This window comes from Balaenoptera ricei, chromosome 8 (genome assembly GCF_028023285.1).
Source record: "Balaenoptera ricei isolate mBalRic1 chromosome 8, mBalRic1.hap2, whole genome shotgun sequence".
Taxonomy (NCBI): domain Eukaryota; kingdom Metazoa; phylum Chordata; class Mammalia; order Artiodactyla; family Balaenopteridae; genus Balaenoptera; species Balaenoptera ricei.
Window position 1 is genome coordinate 57,615,122 of NC_082646.1, and position 22,869 is coordinate 57,637,990.

A 22,869-nucleotide genomic window follows, 5' to 3' on the forward strand; every position below is an offset into this window, starting at 1 on the left:
TCATTGAGCTAGGTGGTGATATAGAATGGAAGATGTAACTTTCATAAGATTACTGAGCAAGAGAATGCCTTGATAAGAAATCATACCTACCTTCAAGGTCTTACTCAGATATTACCACCTATTTAAAGCCTTCCCGAGTTTCTCAGCTCTTCAGAGAAAATCCATTCCTTTTTCTCATTTCCATTATACCTGTTCATAATGGACTACAGTTAGTTGTTAAATAATTGTGAGGGCAAGAACCATGTCTCATTTACCTTTTGATTTCCAAGCCTGACACAAGTCAAGACCTAACATAGAACATGACTAAGTGTTTTTTCAATTGAGTTGAGAAGAGAAATAATGGTCAAGTGAAAATAGAGCTTTTGAGGTATGAAAGAGGAAACTGATACCACAATAAACTTGGTTAATGTAAAGAGACATGTCAAACATATTTAATAACAGAGAGCTGAAGTTTTGAATTATCCACGTAGTCTTCCCTATTAATTTCAGCTAGTACTGTTCTTCCTTTCCTAGTTTTTAGTTCATTAACTGTACTAATTTTTTTAAACAAGTTCTGATTAAAATAACTTTATTATTTTCTTACATGCCAGTTTTTATTTAATAGCTTCATAACCCATCTCTTAAAAAGAGTATAAAATTCTTGTTAGCCCAGGGTTTATGGGGCAGTAAAGGCTATGTTCTAAAGGACCCACACAACTGGATCATTAATGTCCTATATGGGACATCACAAATAAAGGGAGGAAGAGTGGTTACTATTTCTGTTTAGTTGAACATACACTGGCATGTATGTAAAAGCTCAGCTGTTCTTGGTGAATTGAATTAACTTTGGGAGAACCAGAGAAAGCTTCTGTTCTATATAGCAATTCGTTGTGTAAAATCTGTTGAATTAAAATCAACAAAGATTTCTTTGAAATGAAACTCTATGTCATTAGTGTCCATAAATCCACATTTTCTGGAGAAGTCTTAACTGGCTCTGAAGGTATCTTTGTTGTAAGCATCCTAGAGTGCAGAGACATATGGCTGTATTGCTGCTTTTCTTCTCTGCAAACAAGAAGTGGATGGTCTTAGAATCATTCACATAAAATATTACTGAGAACTTCCAGCATAACAAAGATCCAGTTTGTCCAGAGTTGGTGTTCCATCTAATCACTTCATCAGTGAGTCACAAGCATGACTCTTTTCATCAGATTTCCTTGTCTGTTTCACTTACAGGTTTTATTTTACCTGGCATAAGTCACTTCTAAAGCTAAGTTTTCATACCTTTAGGAAGTTTTGTGCCTGCCAGAGATACCAATATTATAAGTTTCATGGATAATAACTAACATGTCTGTGACCTAGCTTCTGCTGTTACCATGAATCATAATTTTAGTACTATCTGTGTTAGTAATGTTTTCATTACAATTTCATTTTTAGCAAATCTCACTGTGTGCTTTTTTGTTTTTTACTTAAAGGAAAGAACGCTTGGTGTATGTGGGTATCAGTATTGAAAACATCATTCCTCCACAAGTAAGTTTCTGGTTTATAGTATTTTTAAAGAGGAGACTGCCAAAATTGTTCTAAAACTTAACTCACTTTATGTAATATGAGTGTTTTTAAATATATAGTATACCTATTTTATTAAAAATGAAAATTTAGCACCTTAAAGAAATCACCCATTTCCCTCATGATTGAAATTATGTGTATGCAGATAGCCCCAAAATGTAATATCACATCCAAACCAAGCTTAAAGCTCACCCCACGGAGTTTATGTTCTATTTTTTTTTTTTTTTAACCTAAATTGGGTAATTCGTTTTTAGCTTCTTTATGTGCTATTTATGTAAAGTGACTAAAAAACAGTTCAGGGAGATTTGGTTTTTAATTCCCTGCTTTGGGGGTTATCAGAAACTTCAATTTGTGTTCTTACAGTTCAGTTTCTTTGAAGGGATACCATTGTTTTGCATTTATTAATCTAATTTATAATTGAGAAAGCTATCTCATGAATGAAAGTATATGTAACATGATATTCATTTGAAATGAAGAAATTTTCTTAGTTTCATGTGCAGTTTCATTCAGGCTTAATTAAATCACACACTGAAATAACCTGTCTTGGTTAGTTATTTTTCTGGAGCACCATGCCCCTTTCTTCTTCTAAATCCATTAGATTTATTCAGCATATCTTTTGATTTATGTGTGTTAAGTTTCATTATCGGTGGATAGACTTCATCATGATTGTTTTTAAAAAGGTAATTATAAACTCACAAAAGCGTAAGTTTAATACAGAAGTGTTTTCATCCTTTGATCACCAATATTCTTTTTAATCTCTGTACTTAGTGTTGCCATGTTTCTTCAGTTTTGAGGGAATCATTTCACTTTTTTTAAACCTTTCACATGTGCTGCCTAGATGGACATTAGAAAGCTATTAATTCCAAGGAACTTTGTTCTGTTGTGAGTAATAACCTATATACTTATTATCATATTTTTAAACCAGGAGCCAGATTTTTCTGAAGATCATGAAGAAAAGAAAAAAGATTCTAAAAAATCCAAAGCAAACTTGCTTGAAAGGAGGTCAACAAGAACACGGAAATGTATAAGTTATAGGTATGAAATCTGTGAGAATGAAGGAGTGGAAAATGTTTTTGAAACAACCTGACCCCAAAGTATATGCTTTTCCCATTACAGTGACAGTGATGATTAGAAGTTGTATATATATTTCTTACTTACCGTCTTTAGAATCATAGCATTTTAGAGCAGCCAACATCATCTTTTCCAAGTGTAATTTGCTCATGTTATCCTCTTCTGTTTAACATACCTTGTCCAATTTCTGTAGCTCTGGGGATAAGAACCGATGCCTTTACCAAGGCCCACAGGCACTGCACAGCCTGCCCTGCCCTTCGCTTTTCAGCTCCACCTCATGCACGCTTTTCCTTACTCTCTCAGTAAGCCACACTGTCTTCTTTTGGTCCCTTTGTGTAGACTGTTTACTCTGCCTAGAATTTCTCTCCTGTTTTGTACCTTGTTAACAGTCTTCTCTTAATCAAACCCCTCTATTATATGCCCTCATAGCAACCAGTTTGTCTTCTTGAAAGTACTTCTATAGTTGTAACAATCGTGATTTTAATTTTTTGATTAATATTGCTCTCCCGCACTATACCGTTAACATGAAGGTAAGTACCATGTCCGTGTTATGCATCCCTCTGTTCTTTACAGCTAGCATAGTGCTCCATCAGTGCCTATTGAGAGACTCAATAAATATAGTCTGGTTTACCATCTGCCACCAGAAATATCAGAGAGAGATTTTTCCATAGTCACTCTGTTAGTAGCTAAACCTAGACTAAAACCTTATCTTCTAATTTTTTGCTCATCTAGTGTTCTTTCCACGAAACCACCCTGTCTCACTCAAATAATAAATAAATGATATTTTAATTATTTTAGACCATTGTTAGACAACACCAAAACAGTCTTTTAACTTGAATAACTGCAGATGAAAAACAGAGTTGATTTTATAGAACTTTAAGCTTGTTTCCTGATTATAAAGTTTTGTCAGTGATCATGAAAGAGTTCCCCTTGTGTAGTTTCTGTTGTTATTGTTAAAACTTTATTTTGGGTTGGCCGAAAAGTTTGTTTGGGTTTTTCCATAAAATGTTATAAATAAAACAAAATGCAGTAGGATCAGTAAGAGTAAAATCCTTAATATTTATGGGAATGGTGTCCATCTTATTGCTTAAGAAAAAAAAAAACTTTGAAAAAGTACCGTTTTTTTATAAAATCATTAAAACTAGTGAAGTCAAAACCTACTAATGGAAAGTGCAAGTGTTAAAGTCAGTTCTACTAAAACACAACAAATGCATTCCTAAAAATTGCCATTGTGTGCAAAATTGCACAGAAACTATAGGGATTATGGGAAATATGGAGTTAGGGCCACACACTCAAAAACTTCATTAGTGACACATTAAAAAAAAAAAAGATAACAACGGTAGTACCATTTGACACATCTTAAGTGGTTAAGAAATAACATAAATACTACAATAAATACGACATTTTATGTTGAAAAAAGACCTGAAGCTTGTCTGTGGAAGTGATTGTGAGGAGAGTTGCAATTTGTAAATTATTGTGTAGTGGTTGAAGGAGGGTTATTTGAAATCAGCCAGAAAGTTGTAATACCAGATGCAGATGGCTATAGCTTATAACACACATGATGAGCTTGGGTAGCTGGTAAATGTTTGTAAGGTGTGTGCACGTGTTTGTTTTGTGTATTCCTACGCGGCTGGTGCAGTTTTCTACATTTACCTAGTGTTTCTCACAAGGAAAATTACATATAAGCAAGTATGAAATACATGTTATGCTTGAATTATTTCCTAATATATCAGTTATGTTGGAACAAATTTACATTATCAGAACAAGCATCATAGGGGAACTGTATTGTCTTTCAATCCTGATGTAATTGTGGATTTTAATGGGAGAAGAAATTTGTTATATTAGCATTTCATCTTGGGTATATACCCAGAAGTGGGATTGCTGGATCATATGGTAGTTCTGTTTTTGTTTTTTTGAGGAACCGCCATGCTGTTTTCCATGGCAGCTGCACCATTTTCCATTCCCACCAACAGTGTACAGGGTTTCTGGGTTCTCCACATCTTTACCAACACTTGTCGGCTTTTGTTTTTTTCATGGCAGCCATCCTAGCAGATGTGAGGTGATGTCTCATGATTTTGATTTGCATTTCCTTGATGGTTGGTGATGTTGAGCATCTTTTCATGTGCTTGTTGGGCATTTGTATGTCTCTTCTCAATTTTTCTTTTTTCCTTCTGCTTCTTAGTACTTTTTAAAGAGATTTAATAGAGTCCTCCATATGCTCTAATTTTTTAAAGTTTTATTCGTCATATTTAAGCTCTAAATACACCTAGAATTTACTTTGTACATGGGGTGCAATGGGACTGTTGTGAGGATAAAATCTAAAGCACTTAATATATCAACACAGAAAAAAAACCCTCCCCCCCAAAAAAAATTTCATCACTACTATCATTTAATAATTGTTTGTTGGATTCTTATAGCTCCTAACAGAGGATGATGTCAAAGTTGACTAGAAGGAGCATTGGATTGGGGGCCAGAAGACTTCAGATTATAGCCCTCACCACGCCACTAATTAGCCATGTATCTTTGAGTGGTTAGTCCATTTCCCTGGGTCTTGGTTGACATACCTATGATGGTGAACTAACCCAGATGATCCCTTCAGCTTAAAATTATATAACAGTAATATAAACTATGTTTTTTTAGCATAATATGTATTGTGTGATTCATTTATTTATACCCTGCCTAGTTCCCAAAAGGAGGTAAGGAAGATATATATTCTTATGTAAGGAGCAACTTTTTAAGCATAACACCAAACACAGAAACAATAGTGAAAAGGATATTTGATTATATAAAATTAAGAAAGACTCAGACAAAAAGCATTTACAAAAGAAAATGTTTGCTTGCAAAGAAATTTTGTAAAGGAGTTAAAATTCAAAAGGAATGGCTTATGAGTTTTTAAAATAACAGTGAGTATATAGTTTTTTCCATAGTGGAAATAGTTTTTCCACATGGTGTCTGCAAAGACTGTTGCATACTTCAGACATTAACATTGCTGAAGTCAAGGATAAAAAGCCATTTTTGTTAGGAAATCAGTTCCTTAAGAAAAATTAAGTTTCCATGTATTTTGAAGACTAGAAGTAGACAGCATGATTTGTTTTGTTTTATTTGGGAGGGAGGCTGACTGGAGATGTGATGGGCACATATTTGTAATGATAGCAGGACAAAAATGTCAGTTTTCCTGTCTCAAAACTTGAAAAAATAAGCAAAGGTTAAAGGGGAAATACACTTTGGGGACTTCCCTGGTGGTCCAGTGGTTTAGACTCAGCACTTCCACTGCAGGGGGCATTGGTTTGATCCCTGGTTGGGGAACTAAGATCCCGCATGCCATGGCGTGGCCCAAAAAAAAGGGGGGTGGGGAATACACTTTGGATAGAAATAATTGCAACATATGACAAAGATGTTAAAATCTTTAATACATAAAAAGCTCTTACAGATCTGTAAGGAAAGATGAATGTACTGGCTAATAAAATGGGGAAAGGACACAAACCAGTACTTGCAAATGAAAAAGTAAAAATGACCAGTAAACATGAAAATAATATTGGCTTTACTGGGTATTCAAATTAAAATTAAGGAACAAAATAATTTTGTTTTTCCATATTAGCAAAAAAATCTTAATGGTAAAATTCACTTCATGGTTGTATTTTAAATTGCTACAACCCTTGAAGAACAATGTGTATGCCCTTTAAGCCAACAATTTTATTTGTAGCAAGAATACCAGGAACAAACCTATAATCCAACAAAATCTCATAGTGGAACCAAGGGGCGTCTCACCAAACAAAAGAAAAGATAAAGTTATGAAAAGATACTGAGGAAGGGTAGCGTTTAGATGAAATTTAAATGAAGAGTAAGGCTCAAAGCAAAGCAGGACTGTGAAAGGGTCAGTATCATATGTGGACAGCATGGTAGACACAGGGTCCTATTTACTTGAAAACAATGAAGATAAGAGTGTGGAGTGTTGTGTCCAACCCCTTATCCAAACTCTGAATCTGGGATGTAAATCAAGGCTGCTTATTTGTGTTAAAAGTGACTTAGATCCTCTAGGCAGGGGTGGGTGTTTCATTCTTACTGCTATAATTTCCTTTGTCCCAGGGTTCTGATGGTCTCTGAATTTAGAAAACAGAGTGTCTCAGTAAGAAAGTAGTAGTGGCTCAAAGAAATAGATTGTTATGGCACTTTACAGCTGCATCTTGTCCTTGGGAGAAATCCTGTTTTCCATTAACTTTGTATCTGGCTTTATCTGAATCTGTTATTCTAGCCTGATGAATAGATGCACAGATTTTTACTTTCTCAGCATTTATCTTAAGGAAAAGCTAAGCTATATCTATAAGGATGTTTTTCATAGCATTGTTTATAATCATGAAAAAATTGGAAGTAAACTGTTGCATTTAAAAATATGTTGTAGAGGAAAAGTTCTTAACCTGAAACTTGTGAATTCTCTGAAATTATATGTAAAATGTTATGTTTGTGTAGGTATATATATCTTCCTAGAGAGGAAATCTATAGCTGTAATGAGTTTCTCAACCCAAAAGGCAAAATATTTGGCTATTAGTCATTGTTTTTTTTTTAAAGGATTTTTGATTTTATTCTTTTTTTCTTTTTGCCTGCGTTGGGTCTTCGTTGCCGTGTGCGGGCTTCTCATTGCGGTGGCTTCTCTTGTTGCGGAGCACGGGCTCTAGGCTGGCGGGCTTCAGTAGTTGCGGCGCACGGGTTCAGTAGTTGTAGCTTGCGGGCTCTAGAGCACAGGCTCAGTAGTTGTGGCACACGGGCTTAGTTGCTCCGTGGCATGTGGGGTCTTCCTGGACCAGGGATCAAACCCGTGTCCCCTGCATTGGCAGGCGGATTCTTAACCACTGCGCCACCAGGGAAGTCCTGGCTATTGGTCTTAACTCTGTTGTTAATCACCGTGTAACTTTAATCCAATGCTGTCCAATTTACTGTGGTTATGGAAATGTTCTGTTTCTTTGCTGTCCAGTATGGAAATCAGTAGCCATATGTCACTGTTGAGCACTTGAAATATGGCTAGTGAGGAACAGCATTTTTTATTTTAATTATTTTAAATATAAATAGCCACATGTGGCTAGTAATTACCATATTTAGCATGATCTTCAAGTCACTTTATCTTTTGGTCACCTCAGTTCTAAAGTGAAAGGAGTTTTGTATGTGAATAAATCTTAGGAATCATCTAGTCTTGGTTTTTTGCTTTAAGTTGGAGGAAATAGCCCTTGTGAGAAAAAGTATGTTTAGCTAGTTTTAAAATTCTGACCATCTGTATATGAATTTCAGTAATAATAATAATATAATCTTTAACAACAACAATAGTATACTCCTCACACTTAGTATTATTTCTGGAACACGAATTTTGTTCAGTTTACCTTGTCATATGATTTGTATAATCGGGTTGGCAAACTGGCCTGTGGGCCAATCCAGCTCACTGCCAGTTTGTGTATAGCACGTGACCTAGGAGTGGTTTTTACATTGATAAATGGTTGAAAAAAGAACCAGAAGGATAAAATTATTTGAAAATTACATGAAATTCAAATCACAGTGTCTATAAATAGAGTTATATTGGAACACAGCTACTTTCATTCACTTAAATTGTCTGTGGCTGATTTTGCACTACAATGGCAGAGTTGAGTAGTTACAACAGAGATTGTACAGTCTACAAAGCCCATTACAAAAATATTTGTTGCTGCCTGGTATAGATGATCTTTGAAAATGAAAAAACAACTTAGAATTAGATACTGATTTATAAATCTCTGTTTTACCAAAGAAATTGAGGTTAACAGGACTGAGGTGGTCTAATCCAAGTCCCACAGCCCCAAAGTAGCAGAGAGCAGTTTCACATTCAGCCCTTTTTCACTTCAGAGGCAATTTTCCTAACCCATATGCCAGGACAGGCTGTAATGTGATTGTTGTATGTATTTTAGATTTGATGAGTTTGACGAAGCAATTGATGAAGCTATAGAAGATGATATCAAAGAGGCTGATGGAGGAGGTATGTGTTTATCATTCTCTCTTTTTCATCTAACTCGGCCAATACGTTAACTAAGATGCCCTGATAAGAGCAGTGAGCAAGCATATTTTCTTACTCTCCTCAGTATGTATCACGATCACTACTGATGTTAACTGTCTGAGATTCAAAATAATCTCTGGACACGGTGTCAATGTATAGACTCAGAGCTTCTAATTATTTTAAAAATAGTATTATTTTATAATCTGATATGAAACATAAATGTTCCTCCCTAGGTTAAATGTTCCTCCCTAGATTAAAAAATTTTCTTCTGCTTCCAAACAGAAAACTTTGCTGTTGTCTTTCCATTTTTAGATCACTACTGCTACAAAGTCACAAAAATTATGGATAATCAGAATCTAAATGATTGCTTTCAATTAAAAATCAATTTATTAATTTCATAGTCTTTAATGGGTGACATTAAAATAGAAGAATTTGAAGATAATTTAATTAAAGAGCTATGTAGGAAATCACCAGTGCTACAGTGTTATTATGAAAGCTCTAGAAAGGATTAATAATAAGTAGGCTGTTTGTAGTGAAACTGAAGAAGTCACTAGCTTTTCCAGACATGTGTGCCTTATTTACATCTTTGCTGCTGAATTCTCACTTTCTCTGCCCTGCAAACACAGTTTAAAAAAAATATTTAAAAATGGATTGGCCTCTTTCTATAAAGCCATGTCCAAAAGACAGCTTTCAAGAAGAGATTCTTGAGTGACTGCTGATAGGTATGAGGTTTCTTTTTGGGGTGATAAAAATGCTCTGGAATTAGTGGTGATGGTTGCACAACTTTGTGACTATACTAAAAACCTATGAATTATACACTTTAAAAGGGTGAATATTATGGTACATGAATCATATCAAAATTTTTGAAGAAGCAAGTTCTCTACATAGTAAACTTCTATTTAGTAGGATAAACAAAAGAGAGCTCTGTCAGCTAAAGTTGTGAGAAAATTGCATATCTGTAGGAAGAAAATAAAGAAATGAAAATCTGCTAAGGACAATCTGTAGATATTAAAGGGAAGCTTTTAATAAACATATAGTTTTCTCTCTCTCTCCCTCCCTCTCTTCCCCTCACCTGCCCTACACCCTTCCCCCTGGACTCAGGAGTTGGCCGAGGAAAAGATATCTCCACTATCACAGGCCACCGTGGAAAAGATATCTCTACTATTTTGGATGAAGAAAGAAAAGAAAATAAACGACCCCAGAGGGCAGCTGCTGCTCGCCGGAAGAAACGCCGGCGACTAAATGATCTGGACAGCGACAGCAACCTGGATGAAGAAGAGAGCGAGGATGAATTCAAGATCAGTGATGGGTGCGTGGTCTGTCAGTAGATCCCATTCTCGAGGTCCAGGCTTGAACAGGCCTACCAGATAAGCTTGGCCCTGCTCTGATGGAGCTTTTGTTCTTCATGCACATAGACAATCTGTTTTCAGGATACTTTAAACAAATTCAGCGATGCTGATTTTGGTTCTTTCTAGATTAAAACGAAGTTTTATGGGTTATTGTTTGTTTTTTGGGGGGGCCCACACGATGCGGCATGTGGGATCTTAGTTCCCCAACTAGGGATCGAACCTGTGCCCCCTGCATTGGGTGTGCAGAGTCTTAACCACTGGACCAGGGAAGGGAAGTCCCTATGCTTGTTGGTTTAATATTCAACATTGTATTTAAGTTTCATGAACAGCAGTTAGCATTCATTTGTGGTGTACCTCTGTGCCACCTTCTGCCACCATGACCATGAGAGGTTCCCAGTCAAATGTGAGAAATGGACAGGTATGAGTATTTAGAAACTGTCCTCTGGTGACCCATAGGGGTTTGGGTTGGGGCAAGTAATTGAGTATGGAAGATCAGGAAAGGCTTCCCTGCAGAGCAGGTATGGAAAGAATACCACAGAGTTTCTCCTCTCATATTGTTTAGTGGAGGAAGCAAACATATAAACCACAAAAAAGTCATTCTGCATGATATGATAGCTACTAAAACATAATTCAGGGTACAGAGAAGGGCCAGATCAATCCAGGGAGGTCAAGGAAAGCCTCAGAGTAGAAATAAAGTTTTATCTGAAATGTGAAGAATGAATTGGGCAGATTGATGAATTTGAGATTAGAAGCAGTGAAGGAAAGAAAGTGTTCTAAGCAGAGGAATCTTGTCCAGGGCAGCCAGGCATAAAACGTCATAGAATAGTTAGGAAACTCCTGGTGTGTCAGGGTAAGAAGAATTGAGGAAGCAGCAGAAAGTGCCCTGCTGGAAATGTGGCCAAGACATAAAAAGGAACCAGATGATGGGGTATTTTGTTTGTCATGCATAAGAATTTGGAGTCTTTCCTGAAGATGATGAAAACCCACTGAATGGTTTTAAATACCAGACTAATATGAGGTTTATGTTTCAGAAAGATTCATCCTGGCATTCATTCGGAGGATTTACTGAGGGAAAATTAGTGTAGAGATTAAAGAGACTTTGGGGAATTGCTGTAGTAGTTTAGATGGGATATGAGAGCCTGAACTGAGAAGAGGTATCAGGTTTGAGATATTACCTTTATGAGGTAGACTCCGGAGGAATGAGTCATTGATTAGATGTGAGAAATGAAAAGGGAGAAAGAAATTAGGATAAATACCAGGTTTCTGCTTTGAATTACTGGATGGGTGACAGTACCAAATACCAGGCTAGGGAACAGAAGAGAGGAGTAGGTTAGGAAATAATGAGTTCACTTTTGGGCATGTTGAATTTTTGAGGTATGTGGGGGACTTCCCAAGAGGCCAAAGCAATTTATGTACAAAAATCAGCATCAGTTCATGTTCATAACTCCTTCTAAAAAAAAGGAGAGGGGGCAAAACATCTCTTCATTTTATAAACAGGGAAACTGATACAGTTAACTGGATATTTTACATTAAACATTACTTAATAATTCACTGGACTTGTTAGAATTTGAACTCAGAACTCAAAAACGGGTTCACGGTTTTGAGTGTACCATCATAATTCATTTGGTTTCTCTTGGACAGATCTCAAGATGAGTTTGTTGTATCTGATGAGAACCCAGATGAAAGTGAAGAAGACCCACCATCTAATGATGACAGCGACACTGATTTCTGTAGCCGAAGACTAAGGCGACATCCCTCCCGGCCTATGAGGCAAAGCAGGCGTTTGCGGAGAAAGACTCCAAAGAAAAAGTACTCCGATGATGATGAAGAGGAGGAATCTGAGGAGAATAGTAGAGACTCTGGTAAAAATAATTTGTATCCACATCTCACGAAGTCAGTAAATTCTTATGACTTCTGGAATTAAGATTTCTTAAAATAAAATTCCATTCAATTGTAATATAAGCTTTCTGATGAAACTTTGAGTTCTGTTCTTATGATTCACCACTAATTAAATCTTTCACATAAAGCACATCTGAGAAGATAAATACAGATGGATATGTTAACTTCATGCCAGATTCATTTAGGATTGTGATGAATCCTTTTGGTGCCAAGTGTTTCCATGCCTAGACTTTACCTTCATAGTGTTTCTTGGGAATCATTCTTAATAATCTGAGAACATTTTTCTCAGATGTCTAGCTATTAGAGAAAGATTACCAATTATCTCTAACATTTAGATCATGATCGGTGATTATGATTGTTAGTTTTTATAAATTATCAGCCGTTGATGTTATTATAGCTTATGCTTATCTCTGTTAACTAAATAAATAATGAGAGGCACAGCAGGTAAAAGAACAGATAGGAGTGCTTTATGGGATTGGCAGGTAGGTAGCTGTCATCTTACTGAGGAAGTGCCACAGACAGGAGTATTATATCTCCAACTTAGGCCAGGCTTGTGGAGTTTTACATAACCACAGTACAATATCAGAATCAGGAATTTTATTGATAAAATACTATTATCTAATCAACAGTATACATTCAAATTTTATCAGATGTCCCAGTATTGTCCTTTATATAAACATCTTTTCCTGGTCAAGGATATAGTTCAGAATTACATATTGCATTTATTCACGTCTCTTTAGTCTCCTTTAATCTGTAATATTCCTCAAACTTTGTTGAATGTAGCATTTTTGAAAAATACACACTAGTTATTTTGTAAAACATACCTCATTTGGGTTTTTGTAGCCTTGTGATTAGATTCTAGTTATACATTTTCGGCAAGAATATCACAGAGTTAATGTATGTCCTCCAGGTCTCTCTATTATTTTCCCTTTGTAATGAATAAATAATTCATAGGAAGATATTTTGAGACTGTAAATATCCTGTTCCATATCAGATGTTTCACCCACTAGCTTTAGCATTTATTCATGAGTTTTCTAACTCCTTCCTTCCTTTTATATTTAATACTTGGTGTTCTGTAAGGAAGAGCTTTCTCTTCTCCCCTATATATTTATTTCTTTGTATCAGTGTGGACTTAACAGATTCTTATTTCAGTCGGTGGATATATGTTACCATCACTATTTTGACACACTTTGCCCTAGATTTGGCCAGTGGGGACCCCTTTAAACTGTTGGCTAGCTGTTTTGAAATATTTGAAATCCATTAGAAAACAAAGCTAGATATGATGATTCAGTGGAATTTGTTAGCATTCCTGAAAAACTGCTCTGACACAATGCCATAGTCTGACTTTGGTTTATTGATCAGAGGTGACATGACAAGAATAGTGCTATTTAGCAGTGCTTTGAAAGTTAAAGTAGCCCCATGAGCTGTATTTAGCAGATTTTAATTCCGCATGGAAAAAAGGCAAAAATATAACTCCAGTTCTGTACTTATTTGAAACAGGCGCATCAGTTTTTTGTGGTTAGAAAGTTTAACCTCTGCAGTACATTGTGAAGCTATGACTGTAGCCATATAGCTACATACATAGGAAAAGCAGATTATCATGAGGCAACGTAGTAACTATCCACCAAGAGGAGCAGTTGTGGCAGCCATGCAGCTCACTGGGTAGCTCTAGGTTGTATGAGATAAGGATTATGTAAAAAGTTTTTTTGGTTTTTTTTTGGCTGCACCGCAGGATCTCAGTTCCCCCACCAGGGATTGAACCCAGGCCCTTGGCAGTGAGAGTGCGGAGTCCTAACCACTGGACTGCCAGGGAATTCCCTGTAAAACATTTTTTAATCTTGAGGGTTGACTGCTAATAGGATACATTTGTGAGGTTTGGCATTAAAGCCCCCCTAGATGTACTCATATTATTAAGAAGAAAATGAGAGACATGATTACTGTTCATTTAAAAGTTATGACTGAACTCTGCCTAATAGCTTTATATTTTTATAACCTAAGCTAACTACTTTTCTATTTAGTGGAATTAAAATTTGTACTTGATGGGACTTCCCTGCTGGTCCAGTGGTTAAGACTCTGCACTTCCAATGCAGGAGTCCCAGGTTCAATCCCTGGGCGGGGAATTAAGATCCCACATGCTGCACGGCACAGCCAGAAATAAATTAAAAAAAAAAAAAAAAAAATTGTGCTTGATTTCTTTTTCCTTTCTCCTCTTTTTTTTTTTTTTTTTTAACAGAAAGTGATTTTAGTGATGGTTTTAGTGATGATTTTGTAGAAACTCGGCGAAGGCGGTCAAGGAGGAACCAGAAAAGACAAATTAACTATAAAGAAGATTCAGAAAGTGATGGTTCCCAGAAGAGTTTACGACGTGGTAAAGAAATCAGACGAGTTCACAAGCGTAGGCTTTCCAGCTCAGAGAGTGAAGGTAAGGAATAGCTCTCCAGTTTACAGAAGTTTGGACAAGACAGCAGTACAAATTATAAAGTGGACTCAGGATGATGATTCTGTACCATTTCTTAGAAATTTAATATAACCCGTAATATCTTTGAGACAAAACCCATTATTTTATGCCTGGTCAACTTATAGTTTAAATAACTGATACTTGATAAGATACTAACTTTTAAGGTCTTCATTGTAATAATTAAATTCTTCATTGAAACTGGAAGAGTATCAGAAAATTGTGATCTGAACAAGATTTCTTCTGCTCCCTTATTATTTATGGCCCTCATTTTGAAATAACCTCCTATGTCCTGAATACCTGAACAGTTCCAAACCAAGGGTGCCTACTGTGTCTCTCTCCACCGTAACAGTGAGCTTTACTTGGTAAACTTTTATTTCTTAATAGCTTTAGCTGTGCCCCATACCAGAAGTACAGGAAAAGATCTAAAATATGAACTTGTGATATCCATTTAGTCTTTGTAGTTATTCCAGAGTTCTTCCCAAGTTCATTTTAAATGAGTCTAACCCTTACCTTCCCCCATTTCTTTTTTATATATTTAATTCTCCATTGTTTATGGTCTGTTTTGAAGATTATTTGCTTTCATAGATCCTTGTCATTTAAGTTTGAGCCCAAGCCAGGAGAGCAAGGGAAAAAAATGTTTGGATATGGGAGACTAAAGAAGGGAGGTAAACATCTGGGTGAATGTGTATTTATCTTCATGTGTCATTAAAGACAGATATAAATTAATTAATTCAACTATTAAAAATAAATACTTACTGAACTAGTCACTGTCCTCGGCACTGGGAATAGAAGAGTGAAAAGAATAACCAAAAACATATAACTCTGTCATGTAACTCTTATTTTAGTTGAGGGAAGAGAGACAATAAACATGATAAATATGTAGAATATATATTAGGTGGAGATAAATGCTACGGAGAAAAGTAAAGGAGAAAAGGAGCATAGGTGAAATTTCAGATAGGGTACCAAAGGAATGCCTCACTCAGAAGATAACATTTGAGTAAAGACGTGAAAGAAATGTTGATACCCACATGTGATTAGTGGGTACCATATTAGATAGTGCAGTAGACCATTGTATAGACTTTGGAATTTATTCTATGTGAGATGAGAAATAATTGGAGGATTTTGAGCAGAGGAGTGATATGATCTGACTTACATTTTAATTTGCTATGGTATCTGTGTTATGAGTACATTGAAGGGGACAGGGAGGAAATCTAGGAATCTAGTTGGGAGGCCATTGAAATAGGCCAGGTGATGATGATGGTGGGTGAGACTAGAGCAGTAGCAGTAAAGGGGTGAAAAGCAGTCAAATTATGGATATACTTTGAAAGTAGACCCATAGGATTTACTACTGGGTTAGATGGGAGAAAGAAAGGAATCACGGATGACTGAGTGATTGGAAGAATAGAGTTGCCAATAACCAAGATGGTGGAGACCAGAATGGCTCAGGTTTGAGGAAGAAGTTTAGGAGCTTGGTTCTGCCTGTTTAGAAATCCAGGCATAGATGTTGAGCAGGCAGTTTGATACATGAGTCTGGAACCTATGGATTGGTTGCCTAAAACAAATGTGAGAGTCACTGGCATATGGATGGTATGCAAAGCCATGAGACCAGGTGAGTCAAGTATAAACAAGAGAAGACGTTTCAGGACCACCAAGGACACTGAATAACATGGAATGAGAGTTAGCGCAGTATTTCAGATGTCCTGAATTGGGTGCTTAGTTTCTTTCCGTATCGGTATGTTTACATGACTCCCTAATTTGAGGGCTAGTGGGAAGGAGTTGCTTAGTTTGTGACCAGCCTATCTTCATTTAATTTAAGGATTCTGCTCTTTCCTAAAATCTTGGGCAAAGTATACTGTGAATCACATTGGGCATTGTTGTGGGACTGAGAGGAGAGAGAAATAAGGCCAGTTATTGAAGGGAAATAGTTACGTACAAGCAAGTCTGAAAGCAGGACATGGGATGAATATGGGGAGGAAAAGGAGAATTACTTAAATCTGTTAAAGGAGAATTACTTAACTCTGTTAATGGTTAACTGTGCCAATGGCTTAAATGTGCTGTTTATTCTAGAGAGCTATATATCCAAGAACTCTGAAGATGATGAGCTAGCTAAAGAATCAAAGCGGTCAGTTCGAAAGCGGGGTCGAAGCACAGATGAGTATTCAGAAGCAGATGAGGAGGAAGAGGAAGGTAAACCATCCCGAAAACGGCTACACCGGATCGAGACAGACGAAGAGGAGAGTTGTGACAATGCTCATGGAGATGCAGACCAGCCTGCCCATGACAGCCAGCCCAGGGTCCTGCCCTCAGAACAAGAGAGCACCAAAAAGCCCTATCGGATAGACAGTGATGAGGAAGAGGACTTTGAAAATGTAGGCAAGGTGGGGAGCCCTTTGGACTATAGCTTAGTGGACTTACCTTCCACCAATGGACAGAGTCCTGGCAAAGCCATTGAGAACTTGATTGGCAAGCCAACTGAGAAGCCTCAGACCCCCAAGGACAACAGCACAGCCAGTGCAAGCCTGGCCCCCAATGGGACAAGTGGTGGGCAGGAGGCAGGGGCACCAGAAGAGGAGGAAGATGAGCTTTTGAGAGTGACTGACCTTGTTGATTATGTCTGTAACAGTGAACAGTTATAAGACTTTTTTCCATTTTTGTGCTAATTTATTCCACGGTAGCTCTCACACCAGCGGGCCAGTTATTAAAAGCTGTTTTATTTTTCCTAGAAAACTCCACTACAGAATGACTTTTTAGAAGAAAAATTTCAACAGACCTTGAAGTCTTTCTGTGAAGTGACCAGTTTTGAACTTTGAAGATAAATAATTGCTGTAAATTCCTTTTGATTTTCTTTTTCCAAGTTCATGGTCCTTGGTAATTTCAGTCATGGGAAAAGAATCTTATTGTAACAACAAAGATTTGTATATTTTTGACTTTATATTTCCTGAGCTCTCCTGACTTTGTGAAAAGGGTGGATAAGAATGCATTCCGAATCTGTGAGGGCCCAAAAACAGAATTAGGGGTGGGAGAAAGCACTTGTGCTTTAGCTTTTTCATATTAAATATATATTATATTTAAACATTCATGGCATAGATGATGATTAACAGACTGCTTAAAAGTTCAAGTCTGTATTGTTGCAGTTTGAGAATTGTAGATAACATCATACATAAGTCATTTAGTAACAGCATTCATGAAATCAGCTTGTTTACTATTGGAGATAACCACACTTAATAAAGAAGAGACCGAAAAAGTACCATCGTAAAAAACTCTAACCTAAGTTTCTCTTATAGCGGAGTTTGTTGTTTAAAAAAAAAAAATCATCTGAAAAGCATTTGTACAGTAAAATGTATAATGAAGCTTTGACAACCAGATTGTGCTAGTAAAAAATTTTTTAAAACAGCTTTATGCAGTGGTGATGAGGTGGCCTTTAATATGCTATCGTGGAGAATTACTAGTGAAATGAGTGTGGTCTTTCATAAGGCCCAGGTGGACTGTAAACTTTGCAGATAGTGTAACTCTTGTCTTCTGGCCACTTAATATTTAAATATCTGAAATGCCATTTTAAAAGAAGTACATCTATACATAACATACATGAAGAGATGGATGCTAAGCTGACCGCAGTATTTTAGCACATTTGTAGAAGGGGAAAGGATTTTCAGGTGAATTTTAACTGGTCTATTCTTGCCCTTAGTATCTACTTCAAATTGAAGTCTACAAACAAAGCAGTTCCTTTGGGAGGTTTTTAGTTTGAGTTTTAGTGTGTGTGTGTGTGTGTGTGTGTGTGTGTGTGTGTATGTGTGTGTTGGAATTTCCTATCTGCCTGGATATATTAGCAGGGTTTGAATGTAGTTTTGGCCTTTGGCCATTAGACTTCTATTAAAATTCATTAATAGTCACACGACCAATATAGAATTGATTGAAAACCGCCAATGTACTTAATAGGTATGACATCCTTTTCAAACATCTCAACACTTTAAAGAAAGATAAGCCCTTTGTTTCAAGAAAAAGGGGTTTGTAACTAACTAAATATCTAACATGTAATTGACACTAAAATATGAACTTGTCTTAGTTTCTGTTACAGCTGTAAAATTTCAGGCAGAGCCATAAATAACATTGTACAGAGTGTAGCACTTGTGATTAAACCTTGCCTGTCAAATTCTGAAACCTTCAGCCATTACTTCTGTGAATACTTTTGCCCTGGGATTGGGTTTTCTGTTCCAGTGTTGTGTCTGTTGCCGGCAATGGACACACCATATCTGCTGCTGGCCCAAGGAACTTCATTAATTTTTCTTTCCATTAAGCATTATATGTGCTAGTCAGTGTGTAGTAAAGCACTTCTCTTTTTTATTATTAAAAAGCTGGCATTAGACTCGCATTATAAATACCTCTCTAGAAACTTTATACTCCTTTTCCTCCCTCCACAGGTGTTGCCCTTAAATCTTATCTTTTGGCCTTGAAAGTTTATAGCTGTTGTTTTTCACTTGTTGGTTCTTGGTTTTTTTTGTTTTGTTTCACTTTAGTTCTGTAGTACCTACCCATTAATATTTTTGCTTTGATTCTAGCAGTGTACATGTATCTGTATAAAAAATAAAAGAATGAAAGCAGCCTAAAAATAGGATGCACCAACAGCATGTGGTTCCAAGCAAGTTGTGATTTTTATTTTGAGACAGTGTTCCACCAGAAGGGAGGGAAGGGCTTACATTCACAGACAGTAAGTAAGGCTATGTAAGGAGCCACATTCACTTACCAAGCCTGCTTTCTGGCTAGGTTTGTTTCATTTATTTGAAAGTCAGTTAAGAATGTTGGCCTTTTTAACTATCTAAAACAGGCAGGCAATAGAAGGATTCCTATTAATGCAAGGTAAGTGGTTAGAATGTGCAGGTGGCCTATCCTGCCCCGTCTCCTGCTACCATTTTAGTCCCACAGCTGGGTAAAGCCACTAAGGTGCAGAAACTCCCATGTACCCTCTCTCTACCTCTGGACACACCAGCTTCTGCTTCAGCCTATTAGTTTTCTTCAGTTAAGCAAATGACAAGAAGAAGTATTAAATGGGTAGATTATTTATTTTACAGGATGCCTAATGTGAAATAAGGAGTTCTTTTTACTCTTCTGCTATAGAGAGCAAAAGGTAATTTTTATCTTAGTAAGGACTGAGTATTCTATTTAGCAAATGTTCCACTGACATTGATACCATTTTTGCTGCCTGTTATTTACCAAACTTGAATTCAGTGTTTGTGAACTTGATAGTGCTTCCCTTTGAAAATTCCCTTCACATTCTGATTAAACCAGTTAACTACGCTTCATCTACAAAGAGTGCAATCTAAGCACCTGATAGTTACAAATTGTTATCATGCAGGTAGGTTAATTATGGCTGATTAAATGTTGAACAGTTCAAAAACAATTCTGCTGCTTGGTGTTTAGATTCAGTCCCTCAGAGAGTCTGTGTTTGCTGAAATACTAACTCTGAACATGCTTTGAAGAAGTTAAAAAAGAACAAAATGTAGGAAAAAGTGCATTTTCTATTTCCAAAGACATAATTCAGTCATTAGGAACTGGACAGAGTATAGGAAAGCAGCAATTCATCTAGAGTTTAGAACATCTTGGATCCTTGTAATTAGAGTACTAACCATGGATTTAGGCTCCCAATAGCTGCTATGTAATAGAGCCCTTTAATACTTTAAACCCCCTTTTTGGAAATACAAATTGGACTCCCATTATCAAACTCCACAGTCTATAGCAAATATATTAAGGGGAGATGTAGTTTAGTACTCAGAATATTTAGTTTGCAGTTTCTGTAAAGGTTTGAAAACTAGACAAATTTTCACAAAGCAGAAACTTTGAATTAAAATACGTGAAAAGAACTCAGACTGAAAATAACATGTTTTGGTTTTGTAGACTTGTGCTGATGAAATAGTGTTTCGTGTAAACGTTTTCTGTTGTTGGCACATTACTAGAGAATGACGGCAGCGACATTCTCAAGAATATATCTGATTTATTGAGGTCGGGTTTCCTTGGCACGTCTTTTTCCAGTTGGTCAAGGTTGCAGATTCCAAGAATTAAAAGGAGTTTCATTTAGAATAAAGTGATGTCTACTGATAATTTTTTAAAAATGATCTACCAAAGAATCAAGGACTTCAAATGCTAAAGAAGTTGTTGAAAAAAAGATTTTTAAACAAATTAACTTTAACAGGACATTACAAACTCCAGTTTTTACTTTTTGATTGATAGAACCCATCCCATAATATGCATTTGGGCAAAGAACATATATTAAGAAAAATGTAGGTGTTTACTGTTATTTAGAGTTTAAAAGGTGGGGAGATGTTAGCTATTTTTAAGTGGGACTGATGGAATTTCCTCTGTCACAAGGAATGCCTTTTTAGCTTATGTTTGTGGGGATAAGAGATGTTAACTGTTCGCTAGTTCTACCATACAATTGAAAGGAACCTAATGAATTTACAAGTTTAATATTCAGAAAAAGTTGTGAACTGCCCTTCACCAACACAGTGGAACAAACAGGTCCCTGATTCATGGCATTGCCTCACAGCTATAGGACAAGTATTCAAAGACCCAGATCTTTTTTTAAATGGAATAAACATATATATGTATGTGTATATATATATATATATAAATTAATATGTATATACATATCTTAGATGTTAGAAGAAATAAAAATGAACCCTTTGAAATTATTTGACACTATAAAAAATAAGACATAATTGTAACTGATGTGAAATTATGAACATCATTTAATTACACAAAGCCTAGAGAAAAATAGGGAAGTTCCTCTTCTTGGTTTAACATCCTGGTTCTCCCAAGAAGCAAGAATGCCAAGACTGCATACCTTCTGTATCTACCTAGTCCTCTGCTTAATATCTGTTATTAAACTTTCTTAGAATAAATTCCACTCCTATTTTATCCACCATTCCCAGTTTGTACCTGTAAACCTACCTTGGAAGTGGCAAGCTAACTGCTGATTTACTTCATTGTTTTTATACCAATCCTGAAAGACAAGACCCTTTGCTATCAGTGTATTTAAACTGAGTTATTTTGTTATATGTATACTTAATAATTTGTTTTCAAAATATTTCACTCTTAAATTATCATTAACATTTTGAGTGCCAAGAATTGCTAAGTAACTATGTAACATATATTGAAGATTGTCATTCTCCAGCAAGCAAGCAGTCATTAATAAGCAAAAATGTAGTGCTCTTGGTATATAGCTACTCTAGGTGGTACACTCGACACTTTCTAAAAATTCATATAAACCCTCTCAGAAATTGATTAGGATATGATTCCATTAGTGAATTTTTTCATTTTTGTCAGGTAAGCTCAATTTTTTTTCCTTTCATGTTTATACCATTTCGCTCTGGGAAATGCTGCAAACCCTATTCTGACACATTGTAGTGATTTCAGTTAATAAAGATTTTTATTTTAATAACTAAGATGTCTATCCTATGCATAAGTTATATGAGAGGGCATAACAAATTATTGGACAAGTAGAAATTTATTAATTAAGCTCCTTAGACATTTTGAATGAGAAAAAACATTTTTAAAGGAACTACATTTGTGTTTTTTGCCAAACCGGTACAAGCTAGAAAATGCACTAGGGACTGAGTGACCTGCCTTGTTCATTTTGCCACTGGATGATGTAAGTTAAGAATGGAATTGTTAACCCTAACTATATATTTTCTTGACTTTCATCAGTTTCTAAAATCTAATTCAAGTGTTTGGGGTTTTGTTTGACATGTATTTATTGAGTTCTGTTCTTAGACCAGGAGCTAGCTGCATGTTGTGCTTATGAATGGCCAAGAACACAATCATTGGGAAACTTAATGGCTCAAGACCTTCTGAATCATTTAACTTATTTTGTATGTTGCAAAAAAAAAAAGTTTATTTTGCTTGAGAGTCACATTTTTTTATAACTGTACAGCTTTTAAGGGAGGGGAGGTGGAAAAATACCCTAAAATAGGATGTAGATTTTTACAATTGTGTTTATGCTAGAACATCTACAGGTGCATTATGTAATTAAACCTAAAATTGTTTAAAAATTTGTGCCATGGTCTTTTTCATTATCCTGCCCTTTAGCAGAGTTGGTGCACATCAATACTGCTATATGGACAAGCCTTGAAATTAGGCTAATAACCCTGTCTCCAAAGCTTTAAGATCATTGCATGAAAATTACACACACACACACATATGCACATATACACACATGTAGACATATATACACAGATCTAGTTTATATTAGTGTAAATGGATTTTCAATTTAAGAACAGCTATAATGGCCCAAATTTGGCATTTAGCAGCATATTCTTAAAGTGCGTGATTTTCGTGATGCCTAACTAGGGTATTCTCAGTGTTGGTCTGATGTTTTGTTCTCTTATCAAAGTAGAGTCTTGATAATGGTATCTGAATTATAGCTTGCCCAAACCTGCCAGGAGGTTTTGTATACACCTTGAAAGGATGTGTCCTGTGCTGGGATGGGGTTTGGGAGTGGAACAGAGCTTGGTTTCTTTGCAATCTGTAAAAGAAGGAGAAACTAGAAT

The 22,869-nt window shown here is 36.1% G+C and overlaps 1 protein-coding gene, 1 long non-coding RNA gene and 1 other non-coding gene across 3 annotated transcripts in view; 2 read left to right on the forward strand and 1 right to left on the reverse strand.

Annotated features, from left to right (window-relative positions):
* Nucleotides 1-22,371, forward strand: part of RSF1 (remodeling and spacing factor 1) — a 182,132-nt gene extending 159,761 nt beyond the window's left edge. Inside the window, exons 10-16 of the mRNA XM_059930728.1 lie at nucleotides 1,452-1,506; nucleotides 2,468-2,577; nucleotides 8,538-8,605; nucleotides 9,725-9,932; nucleotides 11,614-11,834; nucleotides 14,105-14,293; nucleotides 16,397-22,371. Coding sequence (XP_059786711.1) covers nucleotides 1,452-1,506; nucleotides 2,468-2,577; nucleotides 8,538-8,605; nucleotides 9,725-9,932; nucleotides 11,614-11,834; nucleotides 14,105-14,293; nucleotides 16,397-16,965 — 1,420 coding nt within the window. The 3' untranslated portion in view covers nucleotides 16,966-22,371. The remainder of the gene's footprint in view (nucleotides 1-1,451; nucleotides 1,507-2,467; nucleotides 2,578-8,537; nucleotides 8,606-9,724; nucleotides 9,933-11,613; nucleotides 11,835-14,104; nucleotides 14,294-16,396) is intronic.
* The window catches only part of LOC132370542 (uncharacterized), a 96,572-nt gene that overhangs the window by 63,281 nt on the left and 10,422 nt on the right, over nucleotides 1-22,869 (reverse strand). The gene's annotated exons all lie outside the window — the stretch shown is intronic.
* TRNAG-UCC (transfer RNA glycine (anticodon UCC)) lies at nucleotides 13,919-13,991 on the forward strand. Its single transcript has one exon. It is a non-coding gene; the product is annotated as a tRNA-Gly (tRNA).